This window comes from Glycine max, chromosome 10 (assembly GCF_000004515.6).
Source record: "Glycine max cultivar Williams 82 chromosome 10, Glycine_max_v4.0, whole genome shotgun sequence".
Taxonomy (NCBI): Eukaryota; Viridiplantae; Streptophyta; class Magnoliopsida; order Fabales; family Fabaceae; genus Glycine; species Glycine max.
The window spans coordinates 2,000,853-2,014,585 of record NC_038246.2 but is presented as its reverse complement, the minus strand read 5'-3'; the positions used below and the strand labels follow the sequence as shown (position 1 = coordinate 2,014,585).

General features: G+C 32.1%; 2 protein-coding genes across 3 annotated transcripts; both read left to right on the top strand.

Annotated features, from left to right (window-relative positions):
- The first annotated feature begins 1,786 nt into the window (after positions 1–1,786).
- Positions 1,787–5,313, top strand: LOC100305640 (histidine-containing phosphotransmitter 1-like protein). 2 transcript variants are annotated; one of them, NM_001354436.1, is made up of 6 exons: positions 1,787–2,019; positions 2,382–2,512; positions 2,617–2,685; positions 2,962–3,033; positions 4,732–4,804; positions 4,924–5,313. In NM_001354436.1, the coding sequence occupies exons 1-6, from the start codon at positions 1,954–1,956 to the stop codon at positions 4,969–4,971; spliced, it is 459 nt and encodes a 152-aa protein (NP_001341365.1). In that variant the 5' UTR covers positions 1,787–1,953; the 3' UTR covers positions 4,972–5,313. The 2 variants fall into 2 exon arrangements, with proteins under 2 accessions (NP_001341365.1, NP_001238382.1); NM_001251453.2 differs by having other exon boundaries at positions 2,328–2,512.
- A 5,407-nt stretch (positions 5,314–10,720) lies between these two features.
- Positions 10,721–12,296, top strand: LOC100800224 (LRR receptor-like serine/threonine-protein kinase GSO2). Its single transcript, XM_003536848.5, has one exon. It carries the CDS (start codon positions 10,793–10,795, stop codon positions 11,996–11,998), a length of 1,206 nt encoding a protein of 401 aa, XP_003536896.1. The 5' UTR covers positions 10,721–10,792; the 3' UTR covers positions 11,999–12,296.
- The last annotated feature ends 1,437 nt before the right edge of the window (positions 12,297–13,733 follow it).

Here is a 13,733-nt window from a genome sequence, read left to right as displayed (position 1 = left end):
TTAATCATATTTATATTTATAAAATTTGAATTTAATATCTCTTTAAGTGTATAAATTAATATTAGAATCATAATTTCTAATTAATAAAATCTTGTATATATAATTAAAAGATAATTAGCTTTTGAAATATGTTAATTAAGAATAAATTTTAGATTTTGTTTATTAAAAAGCCTCTTGGAGGAGGAAAAACGCATTTCACTTATCTTAATATATATATTTTTTTAAAAGGAATTAGTTACTGATTAATTTTTAACTAAGAACAACAGTCTTGAACACTACCAACAAAAGAATACTAATTTCCAATCTATTTGTTTAAAATTGAAATACAATATATTTATATTATATTTAATATTCATGTTTAATTTATATGTAAAAATGAAATGAAATCATACATTTGCTAACGAAACTTAGTTTAGTTAATTGAATAGTATATGTAAGTTGTTGGAAATTTCTTATATAGTATCTAAGTTTGATTTCTGTGTGAATAAAAAAAAAAACACATATTTCATCCTTTTTAAATCTTGTGAAATCAAGATATATAGATATAGATTGTTTGACACACAAAATTAGTTAAACAATAGTATAAGCAAACTAAGCAACACAAGGTTGTTTATATTAATTCATCTCTACCTATGAAATTATGTCATTGTGTCAGTTTTTCATAAACTATCAAGTTTACTAACTTCACAAAATTATAACTATTATTTAGGAAGCTACTGACTCAACCCTAAGTATTCTTTACACTTACCTTTTGAAGCAAACAACCCACCGCATCTCTTCAGACTTTCAACAAAAAAAAAAATACAAAATATTTGGTTAAGGGTAAAGGTCCACTCACTATCTATCATCTTATAATATAGACTTACAAATGTAAGTCCCGGTCTTTGTACTCAAAGTTTTACTGCTTCACACAAGTGAAGTTCACAAAGTTTAGAGCTTAATAGAATGGCCATTAACATCTTTTAAAATTAGTCTTTTATGTTTTGTACAAGTACTCTCTGATATTAATTTTAGAAACTTCTTGAAATGTAATGTTATATTTCTTTATTAAATGTAATATTTAATTTTTTTTACCAACTAATCACTCTCATAAGATAAAACATCTTACTTATCTCTCTTTTCTTGTCCTCAAAATCTTGCAGCAATTAACATATTTTTCTTGTTATAAAGTACATTATCATTCTCTTTCTTCCTCATACCACATCTTTTGACATTCGTAGTAAGTAGAACTTTTTATTGACATTCATTTTGCACTTTCGTGGATGATTCTGAGATTGCAATAGATTGTTTGCTTCGCAAATAATGTTCTTGCATTTAAGACATCATAAGACGATGTTTTAGTCTGATGTGCGTTTGACTTCAAAACTCCACATAAAAATTGTTTTGGTAGAATAGAGAACTTAGCATGTAGAGTAAGACTCTTTATGACATCAAAATAATTGAGACTACATTATTCATATTTTGTCCTAACAAAAATGAAATAAATATAAATTTTGTATATTTCCTGTCATCTAAAGATAAAGGCTATACATGTGCCAAAAAGTGACAAACTTTTTTTTTCCCTCCAATTATCAGGGGAAATAGAAGTATCTTTTAGGTCACTTCTTAATAATGATACAAAACATTCACCAACTTTATTAATAATTAATATAGGTCACAAATTAATAAGAGAAATTTAAAAGAATTAAAACAGATTTTAAGTGCATTGATTAACGTTAAAAACACACACACTATACACGTTATTTAATACTCACTAATAAAAAGCGAAGGGGTTTCCGAGTTTTGAAGGAGAGAGAGAGAGACATTTGTAACGACAAGAAGCAGAAGGTATAGAGGGAGTGGTCAAATTACGGATCAGGATTCAGGAATTTCCATTCTGAGACACACAGAAGCACAGAAAGAAACTCCTTTTAATTTTTCAATTTTCAAGTCAAGATCTGACATCATAGAAAAATGACCATGGATGTCGTTCAGCTGCAGAGGAAGCTGCGCGAACACCAAGCCGCTATGTTTCAACAGGTTCTCTTCTTTTCTCTCTTACACTTCGATATTTTGTATGTTTCTACGCGCTTTGATTGCTACTGTTACTGTTCTACCCTCTTTTTTTGTTATTTACGTTCAAATATTTTATCACAATACGACGTCGCCGTTGGTCCCCATGTTTGTTTCATTCATTGGAGACCTCTTGGACTGCAAGGTCATTTTCCGGAAACTAAACTTAACCCCCCTCTTTTTTTTTCTCCTTTTTGATAAAACGATTAAAGTTGTAATTTTTATTTTCTTTAAGAAATAAGGTCAAAACCCTCATGATTACTTCTATTTTCAAGTTGTAATATTTGGTGGCGATTTTGGATGGGTTGTTTTTTGTTGGCGGGGAGAAGGGTTTTTTGGATGATCAGTTCAGCCAGCTTCAGAAACTGCAAGATGAGAGCACTCCAGATTTTGTGATTGAGGTTATCACTATGTTCTTTGATGATTCTGAGAATCTCCTCAAAAACATGGCACGTTGTCTGTAAGTTATTCTTCTCTCTGTCTTACTCTCTTGTGGGATTGTTCAATTTTAGATTAATTATGAATAATATGATTGATGCTTTGGTTTTTTGACTTGTTGTGCAGAGAACAAGTGCCAGTTGATTTCAAACAAATAGATGCTCATGCTCATCAGTACAAGGGAAGCAGTGCCAGGTTACTATATTAGATTTTTTTTCTAGACTAAATTATACGAAAATTCCTGAGATTTCGTGAGATTACATAAAAATTTCCTGTTTTTTTTTTTAATGTTAAAATCAACGTTCTTTACAGAGGGACGTAATATTTTTCAAATAATTACGAAAATCAGTGTGTTATCTCACGAAACCTCGTTGGATATCAGTAATCAGTGTAATTTACTTTTTATTTTTATGTATCGAGAAAGGTTTTAAAAATCTGCTTATATGTGATATTGTTTAATTTGTTCAACAGTATTGGTGCTGCCAGAGTTAAAAATGTGTGTGCCACCTTCAGAGCTTTTTGTGAGGCTAAGAACCTGGAAGGGTGAGTGAATTCTAGCATAACATATTCCTCCCCATTTCCCTGTTTTGAATCTTTGAACGTGCACTTTACGCTATTTGCTCCAACATTCATATTTCTTCATATCATGTGAATTATTTTGGTTTTGCATTGATTCGTTTCTCCCCAAGTTTTGTTCGGTGGTCAAGTCAAATATAGGACTTAGCATGTGATCTCTCTGAAACTTCAACAAACTTCCAGAAATCTAAAAATAGAATACTAGTACATCTTAAATTGGTTTGGTGGTGGTTTTTTAAAATTCCTCTAAAATATAAATCACAGAATTATTTGATATGTATTGTAAGATTGTGTAACACATCGTTTCTTCGACCTATTTTGATTTGGTGATCTTTACTGCGTTTCTCTGAGGCTACTGATTTTAGCTTTAATTTGGGGGAAGAATTTTCCTCTTTTTTTTGTTTAATCATTTTTTATGAATTTTATAATACGCTTTGTAAACTTATAGATGTGTAGATTGTTGTATAGGAAAACTAAGTTCTATCATTCCGTCATTAGAGAAAATGTAAAAAAAAAAAAGGAAAGTAAAATGCATTTGGAAGTTTCCTTATTTCGTGATATTCTCCCCAAATAAGTTACTCTTAACATTCTTCAATTTTGCATTTAATGACATAAATTCCACTCTTGAAGATGTATGGAAAGTGTGGGAAAAAATTAAGGGAGGATTTGTTGAGATTCTTCAAGACATAATTTTAAAATTTAATCGTGCTTGTCTAAATTTGTAAATAAAGAGGTCTTTGTATTAAGAGAAAAAATCAATCGTGATTTGCCTACATTTGTAAATAAAGAAAAGATCTTTGTATTAAGAGAAAAATTTAATCGTGATTTCCCTAAATTTGTATTAATAATGAAAAAAGCATTGTTTTAAGAAGGACAAGTAAATAACTTTCTTTTTTATCTTTTCCTTATATGTTTTTTCTTTACTTTTCCGAGGGAAATAATGTGATTTTTGTTTGGTTTGAAATCATATGTTCCTTGTAGTCTTCTGTATTTTGTTGAGAGGAACAAGATAATTTGCTCCTAGTCACCTTCTTCAAATACCTTTTCCACTAGAATCAAATTAAGCTGGAGCTAATGTCACTGAAAATTTGTTTTCCCAATAAAAAAAACTAAGACATTATGATTGCTGTGGAGTAATAATTGAAATTTATAATCACCTATTGAATTATGAAGATTGAAAGATTTGAGCATATTTTCATCTATGTTCTTATTCGTTCTCATATGTGATGTGATTGAGGGCCTAAGTTTATGTCGGCATGATTATAATGAAAAGCCTGTAATTGAACTGCATCAGATAGATGATGCAGCTGCTGTCACAGTTCATAGACCTTCTCTTATTTGTGTGAATGACTAGTATTGGTAAAACAGATTTCCTCATAAATCTTTTGACTTCTTAGTGATTAAATTGATTCTTTAAAGTGAATGTGAGCTGTATTCACATGTGTTCATCTTTCAGGAGATATGCTTCCATTCACAAGTCTATTAATTTATCTATATAGGAAAATAAAATTGAAATGTTGACAGCGGGTGGGTTATAAAATATACCTTTTTCATTGAGCCTTAAAATGATAGCGAATACATAATATATATACTGCATGCTTCTTCATGAGCACTTCACAATAAATGTTGGACGAATTACTAAGAAAACAAGTGTTGTTGGTGCAGATGTATGAGATGTCTATCACAGTTACAACAGGAGTACTCTCTACTGAAGAACGCTCTACAGTACTTATTCAATGTAATTACCTTCATGTCTTGCTTTAGTTGTATCTTATTGCATGACTTGTGTTCTGGATGCTGTTTGAATCCTAATATATGGTGCTCAACTTTGTTCCTTGTATTGATTGATTGTTGCAGCTGCAGCAACAAATCAAGGCTGCTGGTGGTTCCATTCCCACACAATAGAGTAGATGAATGATAAAAAAAAAGTGAAACTTTTGATGGAGCAGCTGATTTTGTTCTTTTTTATCCTTTTCTGGATTTTTCGTTCAGAATTACGTCAAAGGTTTGAACAATGGGATTATAGTGCTGATATGATGAATAAGCATTTCTTGCCTGGTTTGTCACATACATAAATTATATGATTCTTTTCCAATAAACTGTTGTTAAGTTTAAGGTTTCCCATGTTTACTCGTTAGGGAGATAATGTTTATCATTTCAGTCATTTGTTAAAAGAAAGTGCGTATATTATAATTATAGTGTTTAGCTCTTGAACTCTTCTGTTCAGTTTAAAGAATTATTTGGAAAGTGTGGAATTCTTAGCTCTTGAACTGTAAGAGATGTGTTTTTAAGGTTATTACTTGTTAGTTTGAAAACAGCAGTACGCGATTGTTGTACTAAAATTATTGTTTAGCATAAATTACAATGATGAATCGCTATATTATCTAAACAATTTTTTGCCTACAAACCAAAAATATTTTCTAAAAAAATTAGAAGGCATGTCATTATAAATTTATAACAACTAATTTTGTTTAATAAGTTAACTCAATAAGTTTTAGCTAATTTTTTAAAACTTTTAATTAACTTGCCAAATTTTTTGGTCAAATAGATCATAGAGCTTTTAGTTTCCTTAGTGAATTATATTTTATTTTTACTTAAGCTACTAAATGTCTACAAAATATGCTCTAGTCATATATCCCTCTTTAAAAAAATTCTTCTAAATATGAAAGTAAATATACTAAAAAAATCCATTATTTTCTCTAATAAAAAGTAAATGTGAATATAGCAATGATACCGTAAATAGTAACAGTAAGGAATAAGGATAACCCTTTTTGTTTTGGTTAAATCGGTAAAGATAAACCCAGTAAAGAATAGACAGAAATTGGTTGGCCCAAATAAAAAAGGGGCTGACAAATTACTGAGTAAAAAAATAAAGTCTGAAAGAATAACTGGCCCCAAAAGGTTTTTGTTTTGTTCATACAAAGAATTGAGTAAAAAATGTTTAGATTTTAAATGATAAATATTGTCTACGCATTATTAAAGTTATTTACCAAATATTTTACATGATAATGTTTTTAATTTTTACTTGTTAAATTCTTCTAATTTTTACATGATAATATATTTCGTGATTTACTTTTAAATAACTTTTCATTATTTCACGTACATGTGATGTTAAGTCCTTCAAAAATTAAAAGACAAAAACAAAATTATTTTTATTTTTAATAAAATGATAAAATCACCCTTTTCTGTTGTGATTTAAGATACTTATTTCATAATATCATAGCTAAATTAACATTCATGAAAGTTTAAGGTAATCAATAAATAGTTAAATTTTTAAAGTAAATTATAATAATCCATTTATTAAAATGTATACTAATTATGAATAATTAATAATATGAAAATAAAATATATATTTAATAAAGTGGGGAGTTACTCGATTACAAAATCTAATACACAAGAAGGGAATAGTCGAGGTGGGATTTAATCTCAAGTCCTAACAATTACTAAAACAAAGGTTGGGGAAACTGTATTTAGAGTTTCAATAATTTGGTTAGCAATGTTTATAGTTAAGCCACAATGTATATCAATAAACAAGTAGTTAGACATGCTATATCAGTTTGAGGTAACTTGTCTAGAGAAAAGAAAGTAAAAGAAAAGAAAATTAAAAATTTACTCCTCTTAATTACAGCTAAGAAAGTTTGTTTATTTTTACTCAGAATATATTTATTTTCACGGATAATAATTATTTTTGAATCTGATAGAATTATTATTTGAGATTTTAGGGATTCATTTTTTTTCTTATTTAAATGAGTCTTTTGTCAATGTGTTTTTACATGACAATTCTTTACAAGTGAATAAATTTCAATGGAATTTCTTACTTCCCAATCAAATTTTCCTACATTTATATATAAACACTCGTTTATCAAGTTCTCCAATTTTTTTTTCCTTTTTGGATGCTAAATATTTTTTTTTATAAAACTTTATTTTCATGTATTCAACACAATCCTATATTTAGGATTTAAATTCAAAATCTTTAGTCTATTAATCTATGAACTTGGTGGTATAAAAAAGTTTATTTAATGAAATTAAAAATTTAATAAATCTAAAAATAACAAATTGTCAAATTGGTAAATAGTTGAAATCTTTTGAGTATGCTGATTAATAGAGATGTAATTCTTGTGTATCGAAAAAAAAAAACAGATGTAATTCTTGGCTATATATATCATATCATAAACACTTCGTTGATAGAGACAAATCATTTTAGTGATTTCTATGTTTTAAAATGATTAATTAATCTCTAACCGTTAGTTTGAAAATATTAGTAAGCATTTGTTTCAAGTTATAAAATTGTATTTCTGGGAATTATTTTCCTAAGAATGTTATGACTGAAAATAATATTCCTATATATGTTTGGCTGCCATTAGGAATTTTAGAAAATAAAATTTATATAAGAAATGTGTAGAAAAAGTGGGGCCGGATAGTTATTGTAGAGAATAACTATAATTCTCATGGAAATTCAACATACCCACCTCTTAGTGTAAAAGAATAAGAAGTAACAAAAACTTGTGTATTCCATATTTCTGGGAATCCTGTGGGTATTTTCACAAAACTTATAGCAAAGAATGTGATATTTTCAAGTTAACATTTCCAAGAATCTTCCTTGATAACTTGAAACAAACTTCTCTTTAATGTTGACAAAAGAAAAAAAAGGTATTAAATAAATTATCATATGTATAATTGCTAGTTTGCTACCATTCTTATATTAGGTCTAGAAATAATTCCATCTTCATACTACATTTCTCACACACACGTAACAACATTTGAGTTACCTTAGCAAGATTCGTTCAAGCTCTCTTAATCTTGTATATATATTCATCTGAACTTAATTACATTTTCCGCATAAGATTTTTGTTAATTGTTATCTATGCATTGTTGGAAAATGAAACTACTCATTGGAAATTAAAAATGTTGTGGAAAAATAACCTTGTGGGATCATAGCATTAGCAGAAAGCTGGATGAAAAAGACAGTACAACGAAGTTACATTAATACGCATGCGGGATGAATACACTATAGAGTAATCACCACGCAAGGCTCAAAAACTCCATAAATTGAAGACTATATGTACCAGAATAAGTAGTTGTTTTGGTTGTTGTGGTTGGTGTATGCAACTTCTAACTGGACCATTTGGGGATCATGTGGATTTTTTTTTTCTCTCTGAACTGCCTCCCACGATTCATAGTAAATAATTGATGTGGGGTTGTTTTAATTGGATAGCTATAGTATATAAAATGTAGCACTATATGTGGTTGCTCGCTTTTGTATGTATTGGGACCAAACTCATCAGAGACAACATCATTCTTTTACATTCATTAAAAAAAAATGCTTTCTATCTTTGTCTCTATGTTGCTTGGCTGGATTTGAGTCTGAGGTGCACACATTTCTATCTAGCCAGGTTGTGTTTTGTTACATTTATGTTTATGTCTGAGCTAACTCGCAAGTCGCAATTACCTCTGCTGCCATATTGTCTCCAATTCCTACTAGAGGTCATGCTCATGAATTTAACCAAATCACAATTAGGCATAAAGTTAGAGATCAATAAATTATAGAACATGAATTGTCCTGCGGGGTTGTGACAAAACTTGCTCTTGACGTAATTGCTTATTGTAGAAAATAAATCACATCAGAATATTTATTGACTAATTTTTGTCAAAAAATTTGATTTAACCAAACTTACATAGTATCAACTTCAAATTATATTTCATAAGATTTAAATCTGAAAAATTACTTAAGAAGATTAAGTTAAATATCATTCGAATCATGATTTATTGATTTTTTTAATTGAGTATAGTTATTATTAAACTAACTCTCCATCTGTGGGTCAGTCAGTGGGTGATGGTGTAGATAGAAATCATAGAATCATATATTTACTTTTACAGCAACCTCACATAGGCCTATTTGTGATTCGTTTGAAAATATTTTGGGGGGTTGAAAATATAAATTGATTTTACTGGCCTATAACTTTTGACCCAAGCAAAAGAAAAGGGGTAATTAAACAAGGGATGGAAATAGACTACAGGTAGAAAAGGTGGACATTTTAGGAAAACGATACTAACTTTCCCCATGTACGTAGCGGAGCACATGATAGCTGATTTTATTCTGCTCTATGTTGACTTTCATTCTGTATCCAAGAAAAAAGAAGAAGCATGAACTCTTTGTTACACACGGTATTTGGTGAAAGCTTAGAGCAGAATATGAATTGCGAAACAAGCTTTGGAGCATGCATATATCTTTGACCAAAAAATGCATTTGACTCAGCTTACTTCAGCTTCATTCAAGAGATATTAGTGTACGTTTATTTTCTTATAAGCAAAAGATAAAAAAGGTAAAAAGTATTTATTGGTTTGGTTTATTCCCACACTGTAAACATGCTGACAATTACAAAAGTAAAAAAAGAAAAGAAAGATAGAGAGAATATTTCTAGTTATGGTTATTTGCGATATTAGGTTGATTTTTAATGTTAAAAAGAAGATTGGGGGAGGGGTGGGTGACTTATAATGGTCAGGGTAGTAGTTATTTGAGTCTCGAATTAATGACATTTATGCTATGAGATTGCGTGAGGGGCCTGAAGTCCAAGCAAGAATGGATCACAATCAATTACGTTAATAATGGAACTGATGCATCAAGTAGTAGTATCAAACTTCTGATGTTTTGAACCGTAATCTTTGAAACAGAGATGGAAGCAAAAGAAAAAGAAAAAGAAAAAGGAATACACATTTATTATTTATGATTTATGATCTATTTTGCTATATAGTAATGATATAGGGCTGGCATCATACCATAGGAGAGATAAATATAACCATTAACAAACCTCTCTTGAAGAAGCTTTGAACAAGAAGTGGTGAAATTAGATAACCCAAATTTTACGTCATAGGCGCATTTGATAATCCACTGCATAACTTAGCTGGCACTCACTCACTCACTCACTCAAAAGCCCCCACACCACACTTGCCCCCTGACAATGTTTGTACATAGGCTAATTATTTCAGTATAAATAATAGAGTAGACACTAGACACCAAGGAAATGAGAAAAGGAGATAAGAAAAATAATACAGTAATAAATTTTTAATTTTACTAAAATAAAGATACAACATTACTACTATCCCACTAGTTTATTAAAAATTAAATATTTTTTATAGCATAAAAATATAAAAATAGTAATAATAATTTTATGCTAAGAAAAAAAATAACAGAGAACAATATGAATTTTTTTAAAAAATTAATTTTTAATTAATATAAAATATTTTTACATAACTTATTTTTATTCTACACACTTACTGTAAGTATCTAAAATAAATTATCTAATTTTTTATTTTATTTATATTTGCCTAAATAATATATATTCTATTTCTTTTTTTTTTTATCTTGATTTCTATTCAACCATAAGATTAGGCGTCCTCAGATCAGTAAATAACTAATGCCTTTGCATTGATATTAATATTAATAATTTAATAGGCATGGAAAAAATATCGTATTAAAAAATTGAAGAGTTATTTTAATATTTAACGAAAAGAATTCCTGTGTCCCTTATCACATACTAAAGCTTTGGTTGGAGTTGGACACGTGTGGTTCCGAGGGTGATGACGTGGCTTTCGAGGCTGAGGCATGGAGGCCAAATAGGCTCGGAGAACCGTTTGATGTAACTGTTCCCGAGGAAGTAAAAAGAATAAAAAAATGAGTCTCTCTGACTTATAAAATCTTATTTTGTTTTTCTGGTTCTTCATTTCAATGGCCAAGTGCAGGAGTTCTACTTCTCCCTATGCATTGTTTGTGTTCTTCTTCTGCTTTCTACAAGTCCAGGCGATTCTGGACCCTGCCGATTTCCTCGCTCTGCAAAACATTCGTAAGGCTCTGGAAGACATGCCAGGTTCCGATTTCTTTTCCACTTGGGATTTCACCGCAGACCCATGCAACTTCGCCGGCGTTTACTGCGACTCCGACAAGATCATTGCGCTCAACCTCGGCGACCCCCGGGCGGGCTCTCCCGGCCTCACCGGCCGCCTCGACCCCGCCGTCGGCAAGCTCTCCGCGCTCGCCGAGTTCACCGTCGTCCCTGGCCGAATATACGGTCCTCTCCCCGAAACGCTCTCCGATTTGAAGAACCTCAGGTTCCTCGGCGTCAACCGCAACTTCATCTCCGGCCAAATTCCGACCAAATTAGGTGATCTCCGCAACCTCCGAACTATCGATCTCAGCTACAACCAGCTCAGCGGACGCATTCCTCCAACGGTAGGAACCTTACCGGAGCTAACAAACCTAATCCTCTGCCATAACCGTCTCTCCGGTTCGGTCCCCCGGTTCGAGTCGCACACACTAACCCGGCTCGATCTGAAGCACAACGGTCTCTCCGGTTCGCTTCCTCCTGATTGCCTCCCTCCTTCCCTCCAGTACCTCTCTCTTTCCTGGAACCAGCTCACCGGCCCAATGGACCGCCACCTGGCCCGTCTCGACCAGCTCAACTATTTGGACCTAAGCCTGAACCAATTCACGGGCCCAATCCCGGGCCGAATATTTTCTTTCCCACTGACAAATCTTCAGTTAGAGAGGAACCAGTTCTCGGGCATGGTTCAGCCCGTGGACCAGGTTTCGATCCCGACCGTTGATCTGAGTTACAACCGGCTGTACGGTCAGATATCGCCGATGCTGGCGACAGTGCAGAATCTTTACCTGAACAACAACCGGTTCACGGGTCGGGTACCGGCTAGCTTCGTGGAGCGGTTGCTGGACGCGAGCATTCAGATACTTTACTTGCAGCATAACTATCTGACGGGGATTGAGATAAGCCCTACGGCGGTGATTCCCGAGAGAAGCTCGCTGTGTCTGCAGTATAACTGCATGGTCCCGCCCGTAGAGACTCCCTGCCCACTTAGGGCTGGTAAGGAGAAAACCAGGCCCACTGCGCAGTGCAATCAGTTGAAGGATTTGAAGGACTAATTCTCATCCGGCCCGGCCCAGCCCAGCCCATTAAGTCAACGTCATATACCTTTCCTTCTCTTTCTTGCCCTTTTGATTCATTATTATTTAATTTTGTGATAACTATGGGGGGATGAATAAGATGATTGTGAATATTTTTGGATTAGATTTAGATAGATACCCTAGCTATTTTGATCCAAGAGCTTCTCTCAAGTCTGATGCTCTCGCTCTACATATTATGATTATGGTTATTATTTATATTACTAATGTAATATGATTAGTCCATTAGGAAATCAAAACAAAAAGTTATTGGTCGTTATTATCATGCTATATTGCTATCTGTTCAAACTATTGTCATCTCTTGTAAATAAATCTTTTCATTCTCTTTCTTATTTTTATTATCATTGTTGTCTTGGTGTGAGAAATGCTAACAGCACACTTTACTTTTTTATTATTGATTCAATATTTTTTTTTCTAAATTACAAATATTTAGTTGGTCATATTTCTTATTTGATGAGTTTTTCTCTTGAGAAAATTAATCAATAGTAGGGAGCATTTTATTTAGTGTGGCACTTCTCATATTGGCATTGGGAATCTTTTTGTTTTGTTTTCTATTTTTCTCATTTAAAATGCTTCTAGCTAGGGTCATGGTAGAAGCTCCAAATGTGATTATATAGTGGTATGGCACCCTGCGCGTTCATAACTTTGGTACATATGATATTATTGGAAGAGAAGAGATGCAATCTGTAAAATTGGCAGTGATGTATGTATCAATGCCAATTGGTGATTGTTCCATCATTTCAATTTTTACTTATTTTTAGGAGAATTGTGTGACACATGATTACAAATTTTCAGATTTATCCTTTTGTGGGAAGTGGAGTGGTGGCCATTATATGCAATTACCGTTTCTTCAGCTAAGCTTTCCATAAGCACGAGTAGGTGCTCCCTGCAATGGAAAATGGTTGCAAGTGGGACAACCATTTGGGTATCCCTTTTTGCATTGCAATTGTAAGCCTTTCGAGTCTTGGGTCTGGAACTCTGTTTTTCCGCCCTCTGTGGCGACAAGGAATCATCATGGTAAAAAGCAAATGTGAAAAAAACAAGAAAAAAGAACTGTGATTAGGTAAAGTTGCATTAAATTTACTGAAGAGCCACGAAGCAGCTAATGTGAAAGCATCATAGAAAAAAGTAAATGTGAGTAGAAAACAAGAAGAAAGAACCGAGTTTAGGTATGGTTGAATTAAACTTACTAAATAAAGGGCACATGAAGCAGCTAGACAACCTAACACACATTAGCAACCATCCACTGCCCTATATCTAACTCTTTGTCTGTCTCGGGTTGTTGCTGCCTTGTTAAATAAAATGTTCTAAGATCAGATTACACGTTAAAAGTTTTGGCATAATGCATGTCTATATCTGCTAATATATGATTAAACCCATCATCATCATAAAGTTTAACTCCTATTTATTTTTTAATTTTTTTAGCCAATCCACAAGGAAATTTTCGTTACCCCTAATCTTCACATAGAAAATCTTCTGGGACATTGTAAATAGCAATCTTTTGCAATTTGCCTTTAAATAAATTAAATATTTCTTAAAATTAAATCAGACCGTTGACGCCAAAAAAATATAAAACGAATAGCCTTTTTCTGTTGGAGGCCCCAACCCAACCCCTCCATGTTTTGCTGTCTGCATAGTACTGACTGTACTTAATTTACTCGACATTTCAGTCATTTTGGTCATGGAATCTCACGTT

Excerpts from the sequence above, each read along its gene's own strand:
- LOC100800224 (XM_003536848.5), top strand. The coding sequence starts at position 10,793 with ATGGCCAAGTGCAGGAGTTCTACTTCTCCCTATGCATTGTTTGTGTTC.
- LOC100305640 (NM_001354436.1), top strand. The coding sequence starts at position 1,954 with ATGACCATGGATGTCGTTCAGCTGCAGAGGAAGCTGCGCGAACACCAA. Across the intron at positions 2,020-2,381 it reads AAGCCGCTATGTTTCAACAG|GGTTTTTTGGATGATCAGTT; the intron begins GTTCTCTTCTTT and ends GGCGGGGAGAAG. Across the intron at positions 4,805-4,923 it reads CTCTACAGTACTTATTCAAT|CTGCAGCAACAAATCAAGGC; the intron begins GTAATTACCTTC and ends TGATTGTTGCAG.